Source organism: Lycorma delicatula, chromosome 3, assembly GCF_047948215.1.
Source record: "Lycorma delicatula isolate Av1 chromosome 3, ASM4794821v1, whole genome shotgun sequence".
Taxonomy (NCBI): Eukaryota; Metazoa; Arthropoda; class Insecta; order Hemiptera; family Fulgoridae; genus Lycorma; species Lycorma delicatula.
This window is the reverse complement of record NC_134457.1, coordinates 49,631,956-49,658,872: the sequence shown is the minus strand read 5'-3', so window position 1 is coordinate 49,658,872 and position 26,917 is coordinate 49,631,956. Positions and strand designations below refer to the sequence as shown.

The 26,917-nt window shown below is 29.9% G+C and overlaps 1 protein-coding gene across 1 annotated transcript in view; it reads right to left on the bottom strand.

Annotated features, from left to right (window-relative positions):
* Positions 1 to 388: 388 nt before the first annotated feature.
* The window catches only part of LOC142321584 (uncharacterized), a 44,414-nt gene continuing 17,885 nt past the window's right edge, over positions 389 to 26,917 (bottom strand). Inside the window, exons 5-10 of the mRNA XM_075359793.1 lie at positions 25,930 to 26,106; positions 19,069 to 19,265; positions 11,117 to 11,330; positions 5,610 to 5,874; positions 1,895 to 3,012; positions 389 to 799 (exon numbers count right to left, since the gene is read on the bottom strand). Coding sequence (XP_075215908.1) covers positions 722 to 799; positions 1,895 to 3,012; positions 5,610 to 5,874; positions 11,117 to 11,330; positions 19,069 to 19,265; positions 25,930 to 26,106 — 2,049 coding nt within the window. The 3' untranslated portion in view covers positions 389 to 721. The remainder of the gene's footprint in view (positions 800 to 1,894; positions 3,013 to 5,609; positions 5,875 to 11,116; positions 11,331 to 19,068; positions 19,266 to 25,929; positions 26,107 to 26,917) is intronic.

The following is a 26,917-nucleotide window of genomic DNA, read 5'->3' as shown; positions in this document are numbered from 1 at the left end:
AATAAATCAAGATAATTACTGATATTATAAATATAAGGTAAATATTTTAATCTAAACAAGTTAAGAAATGTTGCATTAAAAAACTTACAACTATATCTGTTTTACCTTGTCCTCAAAAAACATATAAATAAATTATAATTGCCAATAATACTTCACATCTGTTATGTTCATCACAAAATGACAATTCACATTCAATACTTTATATGAACAATATAAACTCTGGTAAAAGTAAAATATTTTTAAAAAAACACTGTATAGAATAGCAAAGACATTACTTGAGACTAACAATGATTAAACAATCATCATCATAATTATAAAGGGGTAAAGTAAAAATAAAACTAACAAAAAACTATGATGACATGTTCTAAAATATAACTAACTATAAAAATACAACATAAAAAATAATTTAATAAAATCCACATTTACAAAGCATTAAATAAATATCTACCACTGTTCTTAGAATAAAACTAAAAGAGTGACTTTTTTTGAACAGAACAACTTTACACACTTTATATCATTTATAATATTTGGTTGGATTGGCCAGCATGCTCTGTTCACTTCCACTTTAATAAAAAAGTTTAAGTTAAAAAATTATCTCAAGAAACAAAGAAATAAAAGATTTCAATCATCTAAAAAATATCTTGATTGAATAACTGACTGATTAATCGTTAGATAAATCAATGTAGTAAAAACACTACAGTTAGATTATAAAACCCCACAATTAATAACTCTCACTACTGTTTTTACTAGTAGTCATCCTTTTTAATAGCAGCATCAAAATGTGAAAACGTGATTTTACCTGAAACATAAATAATACCAATCAATATAAAAAAAGTTTAATTTGCAGTATAATAGGGTTTTATTTTAATGTATTTTTTTATATTATTCTCTTTAAGAAGATTCTGTTAGAAAAAACATTATCATTTGAACTGCTGTAATAAATTGTTTACAAAACAGAGTTTGGTAAACAATTTATGTTCAGTAAATGTACTATTGCAATATACAGAGAAGAATATGGTAAAAAGACTCCAATAACTGTGTCATTGGAGTGTCATAAAAAAAAAAAAAAAAAAAAAAAAAAAAAAAAAAAGTAAATGTACTATTGCAATATACAGAGAAGAATATGGTAAAAAGACTCCAATAACTGTGTACAAGTGAAGTATACAAATCTTATTCACCTTTTTTTATGCAAAACCTTTCCACAACAGGTGACAAAGGATGGATTTTCATGTTTATGCTAATGACAAATGACACCTATTATACTAATGAAACCTAATGACATAGTTTAGTCATCCATGAGCAATTTACTGTGCCTTAAGAGAATGAAAATGAGCAAATTGAAATCAAATTCACTGGAATTTGATTTTCATACTATTAAAATGTAGTTCATAAGGAGTAAAATCTATAAGAGCAAATAGCTAATCAACAATATTTCTTGTTGTCTCTAATGATTTGGAAAAAGGATAAAAATGTTTGATTATAGCTTTTGGACTCTTTAAATTTTGTATTACAAAACTTCTAGGTCCAAGTGAATTTTTCCACAAGCTCAAATTTCAATTCAAATGTTGCAATTTTGGAACTACTAACTGATAACATCAATAAAATTTGTTGAAGACAATGGTGTTTCACAGTTTTTTTTTTTAAGGGATTTCTTGGCAACATAGTTACTCTTTTCTTGACATAGTTGGCTTCTCTTGGGAAGCTGACAATACTTGGACTGATTTAAGAGGACAATGCTGATTTGTGACTCAGTTAATAAGATATTTTACAGCAACACATTTGTTACATTTTAGATACACTAAATTTGCTTGCCTGCACAGGCACAAGCATGCATACAGATACAGATACATATAAACATACTTTTACACACTTACAAGAATAAAAATAATATTACCTCTTCAACTGAACGAAGTGGAAGTCTTTCTCTTATCATAATAAACGTTTGGTCTGAATCACCTTCTTGCTGGAATGTTTGTAGTATGACCTTATCTTCCTCCTTGGTCCATGATGATGGGGCACCTCCAACTGATTCAACATCGGATGTCAGAACATCAGTAGGCAAAGACTGTTGTTGTTGTTGTATATCAGTACTTAAAAATTCAGATTCATTCACTTTGTTATCAAATGAAGATAAAATACCACAGGCATTTTCATTATTATAATCATCTTCAATTTTTGCAACTTCAAGTTTTATATTATCTTGTATTAAAGTTACCTCATTACTACTATTGTCAAATTCAGTTTTAATGATAACTTTATTCATAGACTCAAATTTTGAAATCTCACAATCAGAATTTTTAATCTGTTCACTCTCAGGCTGTTTATTATTAGTACTATGACCTTTTTCATATAATTTATCTTCAACATCATCATCATCATCTTCATTTTCATTAATAAATTCAACATCCATTTCTCTTTCCTCATCTTCATCAATTTCAACCTCTTCAATATCTTCATCATCTTCCTCTTCATCTTCTTCAATATCTTCACCTTCATCATCATCTTCTTCATCATCATCAACATCGTCATCATCATCATATATATCAACATCTTCAACATCATCTTCATCATCATCATGAATTAAACCCGCTTCATGACAAACAGCTTTAGGTGACAATGATGATGCAGATGACAATAAAGGTATAATTGTATCATTATTAACATTTTTTAACGACTTTTCAATTTCTCTTTCAACTTCCTCTTCATCTTCCCTTTCTTGAGAAGATTTACTATTGGTTATAAAGTCATCACAACTATTATCTTTTATACTGTTTGTTGATTTCACTTCAAAATTATCAGCATTTTTAACATAATTTAATACAACAAATGAATCCAAATTTAAAGTTTCATATTCCATATGAGTTACTTTTTCTTTATTGCCTTCTACATCTTTATCTTTATTTGTTTCAACCTGGTTACTATTTCCTTTTATTATTTTCAAAGGTTTAATTGTTCTTGGTGATTTAGCTTTAGTAGGAAGTGATTTAATATCAGACGCATCATCTTCTGATTCTGAAATATTTTATTTAACAAGAGAGTTAATAAAATAAAACTGACTGGATATAAACAGAAATATCAATATTTTGATTGCTGTATCTAATGTACTGAAATTCTGTTCAGATATTCTTTTTTTTAGTGATTATAAATTGTTTTATATTATTAGATCACTCACGGTAAGTGCAATTAATAACAATTGATCTTTTACAGCTTTAGGGTAATTAGTTATAGGACAATCATTCCCTGAATCTCAATAACCAAAGTGCAATGACAACACTATTTATTCTGCTCTAATTAGCAGAAACTATGCTTTCTGGGTTCCGTACCATTACAGTTTATGTTGCTGTTCTATACCTCTTGATGGGTTAGGCTTCATAGAAATGGATTTAGTAATTTTATTCATAGAAACGGCTGTATAAAATATGGTTAAATACAAAAATATGTATTAATCATAAATATTGTTAAACATATTATGTGATTAAACAATATTTACATAACTTCTATAAGAAAATGTTCAAGCAAAATAGTTAAGAAATTCCTGTAAGCAAGGAACATAAAATGTCAGTGTAATCTGCAATTCTCTGCTTCTTATTGATTCTGATCAATTCTTCAAAGAAAGATTTTCTGTCAACAAAGACCAGGCATGTTCTATATAACACAAGTTCTTTTGATATTAACACAAACAGAAAGAACACAAGTTCTTTTGATATTATGTTCCGAATTTATTAGAATCTTAAAATGTTATTCTGATACATCATTGTGTCTTTTATAGATTATCCTGCAGTTTTAAAAAGTTTTATTTATATTTACCTATACGAGAGTATCTATTTATCAGAAGCCACTGAAAATTACAAAATACTATATATAAACTGTTAATTACAATTCAAAGATCATTTGACCACTCCAATCAAGTAAGACTACCTTCTCAAGTAATCTTACCAATCTATCCATGATAATTTTCATTTAAAAATTTTTTTTCTTTGTTTCTCGGTTCTGTTTTAAATTCAGCCATTGAATAACACCGTTGGCCAATTTAACAAGGAAGCTTAGTGAGTATAAAACCAACAAATGAGTTTTATTTAATTCTGTGATTGTCAACTAGGACATGACTATGTTTAAAGACAAAAGGTAAGGAGAAGGGCAGTGAAACAACAACACACATTACATTGTATGGATGTGTGGTAAGAGAAACAGTATAGATTGACAAGGAACATAGTAATTTTTTTCATATACTTTGTATCATTGAAGAATTCATTTCTTACAAAGTCAAGTAGCATAAATAAAAATTTTATTTCAATCAAAAACATTCACTGAAAGGTTGTCTTTATATGAATATGAAACTTAAAAAGAAAATCACAGGGAAATTTTTATGAATCAAGATATGTGACTCATACAATAAAAAAAAAAATTGTTCTGATATTTAGGTTAACCTACTTTAGCCAAAAAAAGGAAATATTCACTTTTGATTTTGGCATGTATTATTCATCCCTTTATGAACTATACACTTCACACTATTGGATGAAAACTGCAGAACTAATTTAACCAAATTAAATTTATTAATTGAAAACTCAAACAGGGTGAATGGCACTTTCAGTTATACCAGCCAGGAGGATAGTAGGTAGGTTGACTTAACTGAATGTTAAATTATCATCATATTTACTTGAGAGAAATTAAAAAAAAAAGTTTCCTACCTTATAATTTTTCTATAAACTTGATTTAATGGAAATAATAATTTTCTTTGTAACACTGATTTTAGTTTCTATCCAAATTACATTCCGCTAATGGCTGGGAATTTTACATTCTATCAGGAAATAAACTCTAAAATTCAAATTTAATGTAATTTTTTGAAACTTGGAAATTTGATGAATCATTTTCATGTTAGTTTGTATAATTGAAAAAAAATGATGTGCAAGTTGAATGTTAACCATCTGATATTTGATTAGAAAGCAATCAATACTTTCTTTACTGTATGTGTGAGCTTGGCACAGAGGGTTGGCTGCTTGTGCTCCTATTAGGAAAGTTGATAGTTTGGACAAAGGCAATCCAACTAAATTTTAATGTAACTGGCTGTATGATGCAAATAACATGTTATGTTAAAACCAACTACAAACTATGTTGTTGGGTTCAAACCAGCAATACATCCTGATCTGATGATCCAGGGCTATAAAAAGTAAAAGGTACATTCAATACGAAAACAGAATCTACTTGTTTGAACATGCAATTTCAACAAAGTTGCACTGCATAAATAGGTACTTCTAGAATATTTTACAAATTAATCAAAATCCTATTCAATTGGAGATAAGACTAACATTTTCATAAAATTTAAATTTTATAAAATTTTTATAAGACAATTTAACTTCATGGAATTTTGGTTACTACAAGCAGCCAATGAAAAAACTCAATACTGTGGAAAATGTGTTTTAACAGATACTCATTGAATACAGTTATGCTCTTAAATTATTCTATTATTTTTTGAGTGGAGGAAGGGTTAGGCTGTGGTTAATGGATTGAGGAACAAGGCAATAACATTTTTTTTTTTGTAACAGATACCACTTCTCAGTTTTTAGATACTAAATAATTACTAACAAAATTGTAATTAAAAACTCACAAACCTATACCAATTGGTGACAAAAGACTAAAGTTCCCAGAACTTCCAATGTCTTGAGTACTACTGTTACAATTATTCTTAACTGGTGAACTATCAGCTGCTGGCCTCTTCCTATGTCTTAATGTTCCAACTCCCTTATCATCAACATCCTTGACAGATGTTTTTTTACATATTCTTTCCATTAAATCTTTTTTATTAATACCTTCAACTACCAGCTTTGCATGTCTCAGAACTTTACCATTTTGTATGAACACTCTGCCATTTATAAACTACAAAATAAACATGAAAATCAGCATTTACCAAATTAATCAAAATATAAAGAAAAATACTCCTGCAATTAATTATAGGTAAAATAATAGTAACTAAAACTACAACAATTAAAAGTAGCAGTGGATATAATTATTTATCCTAAAAAATTTCACTGAAACTCACTATGCAGAATAGAATCATTAAATTCTTTTTCTTATCAAACTACTTAAATGTGTCACCTACTAAAAAGTAAATTTAAAGTATATATTTTTATGGTTATTCTTTCTTTTTGGTATATTAATTTCCTATGGTTACAAATGCAAAGAATCTGCAGATAGTTAGTTCTTAGTAATTTATAAAGAATTTTGTTTTAATGTTGGCTTCTTAAATCCTACTGTTTAGAAAACAAATAAGTATGCATTATACTTTTTCTACTTTGTACACTATTGAAATGTACTAGTTTAATAATAATTTTGTTTATATTTATAAATATTATATTAACTAAATGCACACTCTATCAACATATTCATCAATATTAAAAATTGAATATAATTAATATTTTATACTATTTTTATCACTTTATTTAGTTATCTGATTACATCCAGAATAATATTTATATTTTTATTACTTTGCCATTGCTGTACTCTTTTTATTAAGTAATGTACCTATGGTATATAAAAATTTTTTATAGGTGATTATTTCTTTGTTTTTTATTAATACTTGAATACAGTGTTTGAACTATTTATATCTGAATTCTTAAGAAATATTAATTTATCACCAATTAATTATGCATGTAATATTTTATTTTGGTATTTCTAATTATTATCAGTTTTTAACATACATATATCAACATACTGTTTTTACATGAAACAGTTATTTATTCTTTATCTAACTTACAAAAGATTTTTCCAATATTGTATGCTGTACTATGTTTATATATTTTTGTTTATTTATTTTAAACAGTGTTATTACTGTTAATTTTTGTTACGACCACATCTCTCGTCCTGTCACAGCCTTCTGACCCCTTGAAAGTTGAGGGGATGACACATTAACAATTTGTGAAAATACAAAAGCTTCCTATCAAAACTCTTGAAACATCACTGTAATGTCAGTCTAGGAAAAGGTAAATAAAATATGGGAAGCCTTGTTGTGAGCCCTGCATATCCAACCCCTTGAGAATTCACAAAGGAGACAAAGTAGAGAAGCTTACTGTACAACACTTAATTTTAAAAAATAAATAAATATGTTTGTTAATCTTTCATATTATAAGAATTACAAGTTAATTAACTGTTGTTAACTATAAACATCTGCCGATCTTCATGGCAGAGTGATAGCGTTTCAGCTTTTCATCAGGAGGTACTGGGTTTGAATCCCGGTCAGGCATTTTTCATACTTTACAAAATTCTATTTCCATACTCCATATACTAGCTTCTGTGTAATTCCATCAAATTAAATTAAATAGAAAAATAAAAATAAGAATTTACTTTTAAATAATTACATTTTTTCTACTTTATTAAAATTTAAATGGATAATAACGTGTTTTGAATGATCAAAAAAAATCTATATGTACCAAGCTTTGAATTTTCTTAGTTAAGACATTATCTCAAAGTTTTAATGCTGAGTCAGATTTTTTGCTTCAGCTATATTTGGGATGATATTACACGAGCAGTATCATTTTTTTAATAAAATAGAAATGAAACAAAGTCAAATACAAAAATTTAAAGATACATATATGGAAATTTTATATATTTTTTTGAGCTATTTAAACAAATACTTTTTTTTTAAACAGAAATGCACATAATAAAAATACATTTCTACTCTGTCTGTATAATTATATTTATATATCTACACAAAGCATTGGAAAAAATCTATTCTTTTATATCAGTATTAAAAAATCAAATCTAGCCCATTACTAAATCAAATAAACATTTTTAAAAATATATAACATTTAAGAAAAATATACTTTAAAAAAACTAAAACGCATGTCAATAACGAAGACAAAATGTTTAGTGAAGAGTAACCTAAAACATACATACAGTAGCATTAAAATTAATCTGAACACAGACATTATTTAATAAAAAGTAACTTTATTTAGAAAAAAAATCATTCCTGCACAATTTGTGAATATCTAATAATTAATATGCCCTCTATTATTCTTAATCACATCAGATCGATTCAATACATTAATTTGGCATTGATTCAACAAATAAACTACACAGTTTTTTATTTCTTCATCATGAAACCATGCGTATGTTACTGCTTTAGTGAGATCAATTTTTGCAATGCAATTCATTTTTGAGAGTTGCTTTTTGATTATTGCCCAAAGATTTTCAACTGGGTTTAAGTCTAGTGAGGTGCCTGGTCATGGGAGCGCTTAATTTTCATTTGACAAATTTTTTCCCTTTTTTTTTGGCAATGTGGCATAACAACAAATTTTGTTGGAACACTCTGTTGCCTAGTGGAATTTATTTTGAAGTTGTATCACAACCCTTTCCTTCAAAATTTTGATATATCCATAACTTTTCAACATACCATCTACCGGAAGAAATGAAAAAGGCCTTTAAATATAAAATAATCCCAAAACATTTTTTTCTGAGCATTTTTAACCGATTGTTGGATAAGAATCGGTGATATATTTTCATCTCATGCTTTTCTAATGTATGTAATCCTTTATCCCTAAACATAAAAATTCTAAAATTGTGATTTGGCATGTGTTTGGCACAGTTAGCATGTGCTTTGGCCACAAGAGCTTTGGCCTTTTTTGCGCAGCTTAGTGTTAAAAGCTGACTTACAGCTTTCCGTCCAGCTGCAAGAAGTCAGTGTCTAACATTTATCACATGTAAATCAGTTCCACAGGCTCATAATTTTCAATTCTCAATTTAAGTCTACAGCAGATGATTTTGGAACAAGATTTTTTTTCTCAATAATAACCAATTCTGTGTTGGAGTAGTTTTTCTTTTGCAGACACATTTACCTTTCCTTTGAAATGAAAAGGAACCAATAAATTTAAATTGTTTTAAAATAGCATTCACTATCCCTAGTCCAAACCACACTCACAAGCCATTTGTCATTGTGTCATACTCGTATGCTCAGAAAGAGAAACAATTTTTGAATGCTTTCTTGGAGTTATGTCCATTATTATAAGTCAAGGCACAGAAAAAATGAGAAAACACGATTTTGTAAAAATATGAAATAAACTTTCACAAAACAATTTATAACATGAAAATTCCTAAAAAACCAAACAATAATAACCTCATTTTACACAGATAACTTAAAAAATGGATGTGGTCAAGCAGTGTGGCCACAAAATAGAAATAAACAAAAAATTTGCTGTGTTTGGATTAATGTACATATGGATCAGATTGAGAATATACTTCTTTTTTTATTTAAAGGCAGTTAAAAATGATGAGTTTGTTTTGCTCATTACTCATAAAAGTTAGATTTCAAAACGGGGAGTTTAATTCTTATTAAACTATGTTGCAATAGGTTGGATGGAGAGGGTTGTGTTAGATAAATACTTTTCTTTCAGTGATTTAGAAGTACATAATATTTTTTTTTTTTTCAATAATGGCATTTTACAGCGGTATAAAAAAGAGAATTTAACAAATGCTAACTGAAGTTTTCTTTAAATGTTACATGTTATCAATTTCTTTCTATAAAAAAGATCTGCTCTGGGAGATAAACATAATTCTGTAAAAAAACCTGTACTGGAATAGTATATTGTTTTAACAAATTTTATGAGTTTCAATTCATATCTTATATATATATATATATATGATGGAAAGTGCATACTGAGCAAATAAGTGCCAGAAAAAATACTTTTTATCAAAACAGGTATGGCTTCCTTGTAATATTTTAATTTAAGTACAGCTATAATTTTCAATTAAGTATACAGTAAAAATTTTATTAAAAAAATTATCTGCCTTTTTGGTTAAGATAAAGATACAAATTGATGTAACAAGTTAATGTACTTTAGTTTTGTATGAAATTCAAAACTGAAGCGTATTAACTGCTTCAATGAGAAACGATCTCAGAATGTGGGATTTTAATATTTTTTAAAGAAAATATTAAATAAATGTTACTGTTTATGGATACAAATTTCTCAGGTAATACTAAAATTATCAGTAAGTAAAAAAGACTGCTCTTTTGATGGAAATATGGATAATCTTAATGAAAAGCGTACGTTAAAAATGTTTCCTGATAAATAAACATGTTTTCAGCAAGGTTTGATCAGTTTGTTTTTTATTACATTGTAAAAACATATAGATTTTACTGAAAAAAATTTTGTCTTCATTCATCAACAATAAATGTGAAACAATAAAATAATAAAATCTTGTTAAATTTCTATTATCTTGAGAATTTACATGAAAAGGAAATGATTAAAAATAAAGTAAAACTTTTACGGAATGTGGTTTAGCCGAAGACTAAATATTACTACATGAAAAAAAGTTATACAATAAAATATGGCATCCCAGATTAATACTACTAATTCAATTATTTATTTCACCAACTACAAACCCCTAATTATATTTATATATATATATATATATATATATATATATATATATAAAAAAAACATTTTATTTGAAAGGATTCTGTAATGCATGAAAAATGAAAAAACTTGGTAAGAATTTAACCAAAAATTTCCTGGATGAAATGTAGAGCTGCTACCATTCAGCAACTGTAAGGTTACTTTGATAAATTTATGCCTAAAACTTTTCTCAACGTTCAATAAGTAGCAGTAAAATAATAATTCTTATCATTCCAGCAGTTTCAGAATTTCAAGTGAATATGAGCATGAACAATGGTACGGCTACAACATGATGTTCTGATTTATATATAAAGATATGTATATCAAATTTGCAAAGATAGTAGATTTTCAAGGTCCAAAGAATTCAGATAATGAAGTTAAGTTTTTGTCTCATTTTTAATTCATGTAAAAATATTTCAAAATCAAATCAATATTCTGTTCCACTATATTATTTTCAATTTAAAAAAAAAATTGTGCTGTTTTTAACTGATCCATTAGAGATTAAATCAGTTTAAGGTGAATGACCTGCCTACTTTTTGATGTTTTAAAAGGTTCTGATAATGAAGGTTTGTCTGAAAATTATGCAATTAAAAATAATATAAATGGTGCAGACAGACCATTTTTTCAAAATAGCCTTTCTGGATCGTTTAATAATTTTTTACTATTTCAAATTTAATAAGTTTCACTGAATTAATAATATTTCTCAAATTAATAATAAACAATTTAGTTACTTTAATTCCACAGGAAAAACAATGCCCAGATACTGAGGAGATTTTATTAGTGTGACAATTACAGGGACAATTATCTCCTCCAAAGGGATCTTCTAAATCTGGAATTTCAACAGTCTCCCAATCCCATGAGTCAACATCTTGTGCGTGCTGAATTCCAGAACCACATTCATCAAATTCACCGCAATCAACTTTCTCAAAGTCTTTAGTGTCAGAACTAAAACAAATATTAAACACCATTATTAAACGACTATCAACTGATAAAATTCTAAATGCTATTACCATAATCTTTCTGTATACTAAAAACAAGAGGAGTGTTTCAGGCTTTTCATAGCTCAGATGAACTTCACTAAAATAATGAACAGAAGTTCATAAAAACATGGGTTTTTGAGTAACAGTTAATCAAAAGTTTTTCCCTTTTAATCCTCAAAGATAAAACAATGTGAGAATGTATTTATATAAAAAATAAATTAGTCATTTTATGTGAAATTTTACTAGAATAATTATAAAAAATGTCACAGTGAGCACAAATTGGTGCATCTGTTTGAGTCATCCATGAGTGAGCCTAGTATGCTCTATTTGTAAACGGCAAATAGCCTCCTCTCGACAATAATTTCTGCATGAGGAACTCCACGGTGACACAGTGTTCTTAATTGGGTGAAGTTTATTGTTCGTGGTAGCATTCCATTCACTTTATCACTCGTCATGAACCAACCTCTTCAGGAAAGAGACAATATCGTTAGAAGCGATGCGATTGGTGAAAGGAGGCTGGAAACAAGCCTCCTTTGCCGTACTATCAGCGCAATCATTACCTGAAATCCAATATGGCTGGGGATTAAGCAGAAGCTTACTGATGTATTACAGTGGTTCATATGTAAAATAATGCTGAAGCTCACAGACAACAGGGTGTCTGGAGTACACGTCACTAGTCATGAGCCTTACGTACTGCCTACTACGCTACTGAGGCAAGTAGCCAAGTCAGAGCATTCGGTTTTCTCCTTGAGTGCCAAGAAGAAATGTTACAGAGAGCGATAGTACATGTCACTAGTCACCTGTATGGCACACATGGAATCAGAGCAAACAAGTATATGTCAAAATGTTGGGCTAATTATATTTAAGTTAATAGCAAAGAGCACGGCGATAAAAATGCTGGTGATGCTGGGAAGGCCAAAAATGTATGTTCTCTTGGCAACCACAAAAGCATAGCCCACAGTGTTAATGTTTTTAGAGCCATCCATATAAATTGTAGCATAAGAACTGGGGCTATTTATAATATAAAATTTGTTTCACAAAATATCCAGATTTGTGTTCTGTTTAATAATAGTTTTAACACTATTTCCTTTAGAAAAACAGCCACACCTTCTTGTCCTCTGCCCTCAGTTTGACAGTCACACCTTTTGCAAACCTAAGTCTCCTGCAGACACAGTATTAAAAGATTTCAATTTAATAGGATTTCAATATTCTTGTCTTGTCCTTAAACTACTGTAATTTGCTATATCATATTAGCTGAATTTAACATAATCTTTCTAAATGTATATTGTATTTTACCACTGTATGAAGTTTTTTGGTTCTTTTAGAATAGAAAAAAAATTTCTGCATGTATTTGCAGAACCTCACACTATGTAAGCTAAGTATTTAATTTAATAATGATATTAATATTATGAAATTTATCTAATTAAATTATATTTATTATTGATAAAAATAACTATTTTCTAAATTTTATACTTAATTTTAAATTATTTTTCTAAATTTTAACAAAGTTTATACTGAGTTTTAATTTTAAAAACATGTTGAACTCAACACCTAGTCTCATACCAGAAGAAGAAATAAATGTCTTTTAACTAGACAACTCATTCTGCAAAATCACTGTCAACATTCTAGATGTTTAAGCAACAATGAAGTGAAATTAAAGAAAGCTCCTTATCAGCTATGGATGGTTGGATAAATTTGTAAAATGAGTTAGATTACTTAACAATAAAATAACTCCATCAAGGACGCTCCAAGGCTGGCTGCAAAAGGAGGAGGGTGGTCATTCTGCTGAGGTGACTAGAACTCAGGAAACTGGGGTAAAACCAGGCAAGAAACCATGTGGAAATTGAAAGACTCAGCCACTCATGCGACTGCATATGGGGCAGCCAATGCGCCAACACTGGGAACCCAAAGTGCTGGTAAGAAGTGGACTACTATCCAAAGAAAGAAGAAATTCGACTAGCAACATGGAATGTGCAAACCAGACATCATGTTCGCCAAAAGGAGATCATAGCACAGGAGCTAGCCAAATTCAAGATATCAATTGCAGCTTTGTCTGAACTATAGCTCAGTAGATCTGGATCGATGATAGTACAACCTACAGTTATCAATGAGACAATAACATTATTCTACTCTGGTGGTGATAAACGGGAAGCAGGTGTTGGGTTCATGATGAACAGTTGAGTGGCTAAAAGCATAATCACCTTTCAGCAAATATCAAGTTTGGTTGGAAGGTGATTACTGAGGTAATCATCCTGGCTGGTGATTGCAATACTCACATCAGTGTAAATAGGTTTGGATGAGAGCTAACAATGGGCAACTTCAGGCATGGAGTCATCAGTGACAATGGCCTGTACTTATTGTCCTTCACAGCATCAAAAAATCTGATTGTGGGAAACAGCATCTTCCAACACCCACTCAAGCACCAGATCACTTGGCGAAATCCATCTGGCATTGACTTTGCAGTATTGGGTTATGTCCTGATCAGTTTTTGATTCTGGTCATCCCTCTAGGATGTTTGTGCTATGTTAGTACCAGATTGTGGATCTGATCACTATCTTGTTCGGGCTGAAACACATCTACACCTTTATCACACATGCACAAGTCACCACCAACAGCTAGATGGAACAGATCACACCTGCTGGATCCCATCAGATCAGTGTCTTGACATGACATGGTGGAAAAACAGAAACAAACAAAACTGACCAATTATGAACATTATCGGCAATTAAAAAAAAAGATAGTCAGATGGAAAATGAAAGAAGATAGCGACGCATATTGGAATGAGATAGCAGCTGACCTTAAAGAAAGTGCATCTAAGCACGAATACCGCATCCTATACCACACACTCAGAAAGTTAAGTAAGAAGACAAAGTCGACCAACGACAACATCTGAAAGATGGATGGATCCTTTGTGTGGTTACCAAAAGAATGGCTACAGTACTGGAAGGAGTTTTTCCAGGAACTCTACAAACACAATCCTCCAAGGACCTCTGCCACAAATTGATGCTCCAGCAATGCCATTAAACCATGGCCAACCAACAACTGAAGTAGTTAAAGCAGCAATAAGTTGCTGAAGAACAGCAAAAGAGTTGGAGTGGATGAGGTCCCAGCAGAGGCGATCGAAGCTGGAGGATATATTCTGCTTCACCAACTCCACACACTTGCCTCAAAATAGTTGGCAAAGAGTTCATAAAAGTCATTCAACTGTGACTGCAGAAATATCGTGAACAGATGAGCCATGAAGAGCAAGCTGGATTTCAGCCACATCATGGCTGCTGTGATCTTTGTCATCTACCAGCTGATGGGAGAAAGAATCAAGTGTGAAATACTTAGTTATTGTGTTTATCGACTTTAAATCAGCATTCGACTGCATCCACTGGCCTGCGCTGTGGAATGCACTGAAAGCCCAACATGTATCCCAGGAAACCATTCACCTTTTCCAAGCATCATACAATGAGTCAACTAGCTGTGTGAGAATCCAAAATGTATTATCAGATACATTTTCCATTCAAACAGGAGTTCACCAGGAGGATGTCATCTCACCATTGCTGTTCAAAACTATAATTGATGCTATAATGAAGAGAGCATTCGCAGGAGGGTATGGAGTACAATATGATAAGAATCACTATGTATTTTGTTTGCAGACAACAGTGCCATATTTGCTAACAGTGATGCCAAGGCCACAGATATTTTATATGAGATCTCTAGTTCCGCAGAGTCCTTTGGACTGAGGATCAATATTGACAAAATGAAGACACTAACAACTGACAAGTCACAGTCCATTGTTTTATCTTGGAGCTGAAGAACAGATCCAAATGTGGAGGCTGAGATGGTTTGGTCATGTGTGACGGATGGACTCAGATCGCTTGCTGCACAGATTCCTCTGTAGGCAACGTCCTACTCAGTGGAAGATTCAAAGATCTGTGCCAAAGAAAAATTGAATAAAACAAGTTGCAGATGACCTGAGGAATCAACGAATTGACCTCAACCAGGCCAGGATCATCGACCGTAAAGCATGGAAAAGTGCACTTTGTAAAGCAAGGGAACAAAGAAGAAGAAAATAAAAATATAAGAAAAAGCTACAATAGCTTTACAATATTTTTTTTTTTTTTTTGTCTTCAGTCATTTGACTGGTTTGATGCAGCTCTCCAAGATTCCCTATCTAGTGCTAGTCGTTTCATTTCAGTATACCCTCTACATCCTACATCCCCAACAATTTGTTTTACATACTCCAAACGTGGCCTGCCTACACAATTTTTCCCTTCTACCTGTCCTTCCAATATTAAAGTGACTATTCCAGGATGCCTTAGTATGTGGCCTATAAGTCTGTTTCTTCTTTTAACTATATTTTTCCAAATGCTACTTTCTTCATCTATTTGCCGCAATACCTCTTCATTTGTCACTTTATCCACCCATCTGATTTTTAACATTCTCCTATAGCACCACATTTCAAAAGCTTCTAATCTTTTCTTCTCAGATACTCCGATTGTCCAAGTTTCACTTCCATATAAAGCGACACTCCAAACATACACTTTCAAAAATCTTTTCCTGACATTTAAATTCATTTTTGATGTAAACAAATTATATTTCTTACTGAAGGCTCGTTTAGCTTGTGCTATTCGGCATTTTATATCGCTCCTGCTTCGTCCATCTTTAGTAATTTTACTTCCCAAATAACAAAATTCTTCTACCTCCATAATCTTTTCTCCTCCTATTTTCACACTCAGTGGTCCATCTTTGTTATTTCTACTACATTTCATTACTTTTGTTTTGTTCTTGTTTATTTTCATGCAATAGTTTTTGCGTAGGACTTCATCTATGCCGTTCATTGTTTCTTCTAAATCTTTTTTATTCTCGGCTAGAATTACTATATCATCAGCAAATCGTAGCATCTTTATCTTTTCACCTTGTACTGTTACTCCGAATCTAAATTGTTCTTTAACATCATTAACTGCTAGTTCCATGTAAAGATTAAAAAGTAACGGCGATAGGGAACATCCTTGTCGGACTCCCTTTCTTATTAGGGCTTCTTTCTTATGTTCTTCAATTGTTATTGTTGCTGTTTGGTTCCTGTACATGTTAGCAATTGTTCTTCTATCTCTGTATTTGAACCCTAATTTTTTTAAAATGCTGAACATTTTATTCCAGTCTACGTTATCGAAAGCCTTTTCTAGGTCTATAAACGCCAAGTATGTTGGTTTGTTTTTCTTTAATCTTCCTTCTACTATTAATCTGAGGCCTAAAATTGCTTCCCTTGTCCCTATACTTTTCCTGAAACCAAATTGGTCTTCTCCTAACACTTCTTCCACTCTCCTCTCAATTCTTCTGTATAAAATTCTAGTTAAGATTTTTGATGCATGACTAGTTAAACTAATTGTTCTGTATTGTTCACATTTATCTGCCCCTGCTTTCTTTGGTATCATAACTATAACACTTTTTTTGAAGTCTGATGGAAATTCCCCATTTTCATAAATATTACACACCAGTTTGTATAATCTATCAATCGCTTCCTCACCTGCACTGCGCAGTAATTCTACAGGTATTCCGTCTATTCCAGGAGCCTTTCTGCCATTTAAATCTTTTAATGCTCTCTTAAATTCAGATCTCAGTATTGTTTCTCCCATTTCATCCTCCTCAACTTCCTCTTCTTCCTCTATAACACCATTTTCTAATTCATTTCCTCCGTATAACTCTTCAATATATTCCACCCATCTATCGACTTTACCTTTCGTATTATATATTGGTGTACCATCTTTGTTTAACACATTATTACATTTTAATTTATGTACCCCAAAATTTTCCTTAACTTTCCTGTATGCTCCGTCTATTTTACCAATGTTCATTTCTCTTTCCACTTCTGAACACTTTTCTTTAATCCACTCTTCTTTCACCAGTTTGCACTTCCTGTTTATAGCATTTCTTAATTGCCGATAGTTCCTTTTACTTTCTTCATCACTAGCATTCTTATATTTTCTACGTTCATCCATCAGCTGCAATATATCGTCTGAAATCCAAGGTTTTCTACCAGTTCTCTTTATTCCGCCTAAGTTTGCTTCTGCTGATTTAAGAATTTCCTTTTTAACATTCTCCCATTCTTCTTCTACATTTTCTACCTTATCTTTTTTACTCAAACCTCTTGCGATGTCCTCCTCAAAAATCTTCTTTACCTCCTCTTCCTCAAGCTTCTCTAAATTCCACCGATTCATCTGACACCTTTTCTTCAGGTTTTTAAACCCCAATCTACATTTCATTATCACCAAATTATGGTCGCTATCAATGTCTGCTCCAGGGTAAGTTTTGCAGTCAACGAGTTGATTTCTAAATCTTTGCTTAACCATGATATAATCTATCTGATACCTTGCAGTATCGCCTGGCTTTTTCCAAGTGTATATTCTTCTATTATGATTTTTAAATTGGGTGTTGGCAATTACTAAATTATACTTCGTGCAAAACTCTATAAGTCGGTCCCCTCTTTCATTCCTTTTGCCCAGCCCGTATTCACCCACTATATTTCCTTCCTTGCCTTTTCCAATGCTTGCATTCCAATCTCCAACTATTATTAAATTTTCATCTCCTTTTACGTGTTTAATTGCTTCATCAATCTCTTCGTATACACACTCTACCTCATCATCATCATGGGCGCTTGTAGGCATATAAACGTTAACAATCGTTGTCGGTTTAGGTTTTGATTTTATCCTTATTACAATGATTCTATCGCTATGCGTTTTGAAATACTCCACTCTCCTCCCTATCTTCTTGTTCATCACGAAACCTACTCCTGCCTGCCCATTATTTGACGCTGAGTTAATTACTCTAAAATCACCTGACCAAAAGTCGCCTTCCTCTTCCCACCGAACCTCACTAATTCCTACTATATCCACATTCACCCTATCCATTTCCCTTTTTAAATTTTCTAGCCTACCAACCTTTTTTAAGCTTCTAACATTCCACGCTCCGACTCGTAGAATGTTATTTTTTAATTTTCTGCTTTACAATATAAATAATAATAATAATAATAGCTTACAATAGCTTTACAATATAAATAATAATAGCTTACAATATAAATATTAATAGCTTATAGTTGCTATTTATAGTTACTCAGGCTATTTGATATTCAATATCATAAAACAGGCCTCAATGGAAAAATATACCAGGACAGACATATATACAGTCAAACAAGAAAAAGTAAGCTTGGTTTTACAGTGTTGAAGTAAGCTTGAAAACCTGTTTTTAAGCAATATAAATCTGATTGTTTAATTAAAATTTAATTTTACCATAAAAATTCAAAAATAAAGAATCTTTTGGCAGATAAATTCAACAATATGGATGTGTAGTAGACTATCAATTATAAATAAAACTATGTGTATTTTTCTTTTGTGAGATATTATGTGTTTTCTTTTTCTGTAGAAAAAATACATATAATTTTCTCATAATAAATTTTTCTGCAAAGAAATGTTTTTGGCAATTCTCATTTTACCTAAAACTGAATAACATAAACAGACCATGCAAACAGTTGAAATGCCAAGCAGTGGAGTTTATGACAAAACCTAGCTTTGTTAAACCAATAAATAAAACATACAACAGTGATGTGTTATAAAGTAGGAGAGGAATGTTAACAAAAAAAAAAACAGAGAGTTCTTACATTAGTCAAAGCATTATCAAAATATTTTTAAATATACATTGTAGGATGAAATGATAATTACCATTCAAAAAGAGGAGGCTGTTCATACGGGAATAACTGTAGAAAATATTCAGTAAGAAGAGAGCTACTTTTTAGCAATGGTAACATAACATTTCGCACCGTAGACTGATCAATATGCTTACTGGCAGATTCATTAGCCAATTTTGTCAAACACTCATAAATCTTCCGAATCTGTTGAGGCTGTTTACTAAAATAAATCTAATGACAATTCAAACAACAGATCTGTTAAGAATAAAATAATAACATGGAAGTCAAGTAACAAAAAATAATACTAATACATTCTACTTGTATCAATAAAAATTAACAATGTCCTTCAGTCCAGTTTAAGTAGTCTGATACACTGTGGACAAGAGAAATGTTTAATATCTTTAAAGATTAGTCATTACAATTTCTTTGCTTGAACTATATTTCTTTAGTCTACTGTGTTTTACAGTTTAAGGATTGATTCATACTGTAATTTGAAAATGATTCGCTGTGAACAAAACAAATATTAGAATAGTAGGATTTTTTAAAACATGTTTATTTGTTCAATGCTGATTGCATTCAAATGATTTTGACTATTTCATGCATATAAAAATTAACTGCTAAAATGTAAGAAATATAATGTGAAGAATGTAGCTTTTTTTAATTCTTTGCACTCAAATACAGTTCAACATCATAATTTACTGGTACCCTGCTCCTTTATCAAGTATGGCTCTAAATTTTTTTAAATAACTGCGGCTATGCAGAGAGATCAAAAACGAAGTGACATCTGTTGGTAATACAATAAACCCATGTAATATTGACAGAATTGAAATTAGATCGTTTTAAACTTAATTATGTTCTTAATGAGCGGTTATGTATTCCGTAAGTTAGCATGGCATCTACCAGTCGTTCTAGTAGTTTTTTAACTGATTCTGATATTAAAAATAAGTAATGATAATAGTGATGACGATCCTGATTATAATTTTGAAAAAAGTGACCAAGAAAATGCTATTTTGGATATATATATATATATATATATATATGGTTTTACAAGTACACAAAAGTATCCATGACAACCAGTCCAGAGCACTTAGAGTCACTTTATGTAGAGTCCCCAGATCATCGTCAAACGTTTGAAGTGGGTACTCTGTAACAATATGTTCTATTGTCTGCTCCTCTGCTCCACAGTCACAGTCAGTCCATCTGCTGACTGCAACTACAGAGTAATTATTTTGGATAGTTATAGTGAAAGAGAAAGTAGTGATGATGAAATAGTTAAACCCCAAGTTAGACCATCCCTGTCATTCCAGAAACTTGGGTTTACACCCACAAAATTGTTTCAAGAAATATCACTGAAAAAAATTATTGTAATTGACATGTAAGACCTATTTTTTGATTAAATGAAGGTTTTTGTAAAAAAAAATGTTAACTTTTTTTGGTATAAGAAATTTTACCATTAACATAAGGTAACCAACCACAAATTTAACTAATAACTGGGCAGGGAACTAAGTGATCAAAAAATTGAAGACCCAATGGCACTACTGATTTCATAATTGGAGGGTAAAGGGTTAATATAAAAAGTAAAAACATTTTTTTCTGTAAAATATAATTTCCACTATCAACAGTTCATTCTTTTTATTATTATTATTATTATGATTTTAATTTTTTAAACTTGTTTAAAAATATTAATTAAAACACCTAAAACACAATTACAAAATAGACATTTCAAATAGTCTAGAAAAAAGTTCTTTGTTTGCTAGATTTTTTTTTAAAAAAAGCTAATTTTTTAAATACTTTTTTACAAACTTAAATGTTCATGAAAATTTCTTATTATGGAAATATCTTCTCTGCTTTCTTCCTATTATCATGGGTTTTTTCAACAACATAATTTTTTCTACAGACAAGGGAAGTACTAGCATTCACATACAAAGTTTCAGCTCTGAGACTTGCTTCCCCGTATTTAAAAAAATTTACATTTTTATGTGTTATTATATCTGACGGGAGACAAAATCAAAATTCGATATAGTCTTAGCATAAAATTATCTCATTTGCCTATAAGCAAAAGAGCAGCAAGGAAAGCATACCAAGAAAATGTGTGTTCAACATTCCTGCATAGTAGTGATGAATATATTTTGAACTTTCTTTTATATAATTATTTTTTTCAATGTCAATAAATTAAAAAAATGCATTTTTTTTTTTACTGATGAATTATTCACCACAGAAACTTGTAAAGAAGCTGGTACGTGGTAATATAAAAATGGAGATTTATAGCGTATGAAAAATGCCATGCCTAATTGGAATTTTAACCCAGGAACTCTGGATGAAAAGCCGAGGTGCTATTATTTAAGTAATTGCTGTACAAAACAAAAAATTAAATAAAGTCTTTTGCACAGTTCAATAATCAATTTCAAATTATATATTTATTTTTATTTAATCATTAAATTTATACCTAACATTTTAGATATTATTTATGGTTCGTGTATTGTAAATACTTAAAGTTAACTGCATGAAAAGTTGCTGAGTTTTACTTGAAACTGAATAAATATATTATACATTAAATTCTACAAAAAAAGAGAAATAGCAACAGATTATGTTGACTGTTGACAGTCATGTATAACACAATTTCAATATTTTCCCATATGCTTATTCAGGAAGCTTGAGTTTCAGTTTGTTTTCCTGTTATCCAGCTAGGAACGAATTTGCTTTATTGCCCTAGTTATTTCCTTAAAACACATTTCCTTAAATGGTAAAATTGCTTACACCAAAAAAAGTAAACATTTTTCTACAAAAACCTTCATTTAATAAAAAAATAGGCCTTACATGTCAATAACAATAATTTTTTTCAGTGATATTTCTTGAGACAATTTGTGGGTGTAAACCCAGGCTTCTGGAATGACAGGAGTGGTCTAACTTGCGTTTCAACTATTTCATCATCGCTACTTTCACTTTCACTATAACTATCCAAAATAATTACTCTGCAGTTGCAGTCAGCAGATGGGTTGACTGTGACTATAGATTAAAAGTGTTTAGTTTTTAAATTTGTTTTTCTTAATATATTTTAAAAAAATTAGCTGTAGACTGGATTAATTAACTGTTGAAGAACCTCATATTATATTTTTTATGTTATATAATGTTTTTATAATAATCAGATATTCTCTCCAGAAGAAATGTCTTTTCTTTTCTGACTCTGTTTTAGTAACTCTGTGTACTAACTGTTTTAGACCCTGAGTTTTAATAACTCTGAATTTCAAATAAGGAAATGTTTAAAAAATTAACTGCAGAAATGATTTCCAGCAGCTTACAAGTCTCTAATACCCTTTTATTCCATTCATATTTTCCTGTAAATGTTACAGAGATAAAGCATATAATGCTAGCATACTGCTGTATCAGATAACTTTGGGAAAAAAATATTCAAAGCCTACAGCCTAGTATAAGTGAAGTACACTCACTTTTCAGAAAAAAGGGGACGTCCTTTTATGTGTACATGAAAAGGAATGCCAATCTTGGATTACTGATGAAATTAACACTGAATATGACTTCCAAGTTAATTTTTTAAGCTAGCAGGATTAAGAATTTTGTTCAGATTCCAAAAGATGATAAGATCTGGGTACCTTTATAAAAAAAATATCACAATTTTGGAAAAGCATCTGCACCGACTGCATACCACTTCTACACTGCATGAAGAAATCTCTCAGCTTTTTGATAAAAATCAAATTTTGTTGCTAACATCAACATTATTATTATTATTATTCCATCTTTGTTTTAAATCTGTCAAAATATTGTGCAAATATTAAAATATACAGTTGATAAATCTGTGTTACTTATTTTACATAGCAAAAGGTAGGTATTCTCACTGTAATAAACATCTTTGACACAATGTGTTTGCCATATCTGAATTTATAGAACAATTAAAATTAAAAAAATTTTTGTGTACAATACTATCACAAATCTTTAGCCAAAAGTTCAGGTTTTTATCCTTTTCCACATCAGAGATATTAAGATATAAGAATAATTTTCAAAAATATTTCATTGTTAGCCAATTTTTATAGAAGTGGGAGCAAGTCTCAAGAGTTGAGTCTTGGTATGCGAGTAAAAGCAAATTCCAACTCTTTTGTAAAAAAAAAATTGTCTTGTAGATAGTATCCCTTCTTTAAAATGTATCCTTGAAAAATCAAATCATTTCAGAGGAAAATCAAAGACTTTTTTAAAATATTTTTTCATTATGAATTAAAGAAAAATTCATATGAAGAACCTTGAAGCCTGTTTTTCTGAATAAGTTGCTTTTATCTCCATAATGATAGTAGCAGATGAGCTCTTCACATTTCCATCAACATTTGAGTTTCCAAAAATTACTCTAATTAATACCACTTTATATGAATAACCCAATAAACAAAATAATTAAGTAATAATATTCATTACTAAAATTAAACCTGTTCATTATTAAATTAAACTATCTATTTTTAAATTAAAATTATACTTTTGTATAATTTGATTTTAACAATTAAATGTTTGTGTAAAAGATATTTAACTAATTTATAATTATATTTAAAATATGATAAAACTTTTTTTTATATATCGCTAACACTAATGATATTAAGTCTATGATATCCTACAAAAAGCCGTATAACAAAATGATATGGCTTAAAAAACTAAGTTGATGAGAAATAAAAATTTATAACTTTAATCATCCTACTTTTACGAATGTGAAATAATAATCGAGTGCTACATGAGGTGTAAATTTGGGGAAGACTTACAAATCACACTTCCTGTAAAATAATCAGTAAATATCAAACATTTTTAATGCTCTGAGTTCTAAAATCATAGATTAAAAAAATATATAGTTTTTGTGTAATAATACTAAAAATACTAGTATAAATATATATAAAATGTGTATTACACATATATTAATTTAGACGTATATGCAATACACATATAAACTAGTTATGAACTAAAATGTTTTTCTAATACAGCAGTGACTGCTGGAACAGAAAATATAAAAGTGCAGTGATCTTTCATTACTTTAGCATTACAGTTACTCTGGCAGATCCAACAGTGGCAAAAGCCCATCCAGTACATCCAATACTATTTGATATATTTGAACACTTTCTCGACCTACATATTTTTATTAACAGAAAAGACAATAAATATAATGCCAAAGTATTAATAAATATTTAACATTAATATTTTATTCTGAAAATTAAATATTAGATATTTAGATAATAAAAGAAGTTTACCATAAAAAAATGAAATAATAAGAAATATAATGAAAACCCAATATTAAAGATTAAATTTGTCACAAAACGTTATTGCTAGAGGCTGTGCCATTCAATCTTCTTTTAATAAGGTTACGTTTAACTATTATACAGGATATTTAACTATTATATTTTTTATTTAAGTTATAAAAATGGAAATTCTGGTTTTTTTATAATTTAACTGCTGTCAAAAATATCCACATTAGAAAAGACCATGAGAAACATTTGTTGTACAGTAAACAGTTGTACACTAAACAAAGTGTATTTTTGGACTGTTGTTGCACATTTCACTTGGGTGTAAAGTCTCAGTTGTATTATTTAAAAAATAGCCAAAAGGAGACTGTTAGGTTTTTTTTTTGCGAGGAATCAGCAATGAAATGAGAATGTGCAAATTAAAAGAAAAGTAACTGCAAAATAATGAAGGGAGGAAATCTAAAGGGAGACCAAAATTAATATATTTACAAGTTACGAAAGATATGGACTGTGGAAGCTAAGATAAATTAAAGGAAAAATCATTACAAAGAGTTATTTTCTGTGCTAATGCCAACCATTTTTCAAGCAAAACACTACAGAAGAAAACTGTGAAATATGTATAATCTTTTTTAACATTATTATTGAGTTTAAAACTTATTGGCACAGATACATTTTAACCAATAGAAAGTGATTCCCTTAAGAAGAAAAAAATCATAAACGTAATCTTCTTTCTTTTTCTATTTAGCCCTCGGAACCATGTAAGGTATTACTTCAGAGTACGAATGGGGATGATATGTATGAGCGCAAATAAAGTGTAGTCTTGTACAGATCGACCATTCCTGAGATATGTAGTTAATTGAGATCCAACCATCAAAGAGCACCGGTATCCACGATATAGTATTCAAATCCTTAGAAAAGTAACTGCCTTTACTAGGATTTGAACCTTAGAACTCTCAACTTTGAAATCAGCTGATTTGCGAAGACACGTTCACCACTAAACCAACCCGGTGGTTCATAAATATAATTTAAAAAGATGTTATTTAACTATTATGTTAAGAACATTATACCCAAATGTTATACAAAAAAAAGACAGTACAGAAAATGTGCACAGGCATATGTTTATACAACATAAAAATAGGAGTTAATAAATTTTAAAATAAAATGTATTAATTCCAAAATGGTAAAAAAATGATTATTGTCAATGTTTATAAAGAAATAAACATATGGACTTTTCATGCATTCATATACAATAATGTGTTCACATATGGATGCATGCAAGCAGGAAATTGGTTGAGGGACTGGAGGGTGAATATGATTAAGATCTTTAATAATTAGGTATCACATTGTATTTCCATTTAATTGTATGTGAAATAAAAATTTTCTGAGTATATACTTAGTGTCTAATAAAAAACACAAAATGAACCTCATACATTAGATGCCATGTATCACTGTAATGACACTGAACTGTTAGATAAAGTACAGAAACCTGTCTTGTAGTGGAACCTCACTCAACAAGTATAAATATACCACTATTCAAACCAGGTATTGTTATATCCTTGAAGTATTGATAAAATCACAGTGTTGCTCTTTTTCATGATACAACTAATTCATACTCCCAAATAGATTTATACAAGCAAACTAATACAATTTAAAACAGAAAAATAAAAAAGTACCTCAAGCTTTTGTAGGAATTGTCTCATCTTTGTAATACACAAATATTCCATGTACACACCTAACTCCATAGCCTGTTCTGGAAGAAGGAATCCAATAAACTCCTCTGATAAATCTGAGTGTGGCTTAAGAATTGTCATTATGTTATGATATAAATCACTAACTGTTACACACTGATTCTAGAACAGAAATATACATATTTTCTACGTTAAAAATGGAAATTCCTCAGAATTAAACATAAAGTTTACTTTCTTACATAATGTGGTAATCCATTATAGTATCTTTTATGCAAGTACTATAGGTTATTAATTATGAGAAACAATGAAAAATGATGTAAATTTTTTAACATACTGTTAATTAATATACTCACAGTGTGCTGTGATTTACATACTATATAATTTTTATAAATTTCATAAAATTCTACCATTTTTTTTTTTATTCAACTAAGCAATAATTTTGAAATACATTTTCTCAAAGCAGAAACATGGTAAAGATGTATGAGTTTTCAATGACTTATATTAGGTAACAAATTAAATTGTATAATTTTTTTTAATATATAAATAATAAGCTGCTAAGTGAAAATATAAATTAAATACAGACACGAGTAAATTTTACCTGTCTTTTTTGTGATGTCTTTACTAAGAATGTTGCTTTTAAAAATATACTTAAAAAATGCATTTCTGAAACAAGCTTCATTGTTTCTAAGGATGATTAAAGTACATACAATATGCCCTAAAAAGCTTAAATTTTTTTTTTAATTTTCAGTGGCAACAACGACAAAAAATGCCAACAGAAAGCATACAATTACAACCAACATTTCTAACTTCCTAATTTCAGTGATCTAAGGAATCTGATTCACCAACATGAGTTGGTATCAGCATTTTGTACAGCAGCATTTTGATCAGCAGAATGCTAATCAATAAGATGTTCCTTTCTGGTGTTACAAGACCTATCATGTTGAAAGAGATTGTAATTTACTGCCTTATCTCG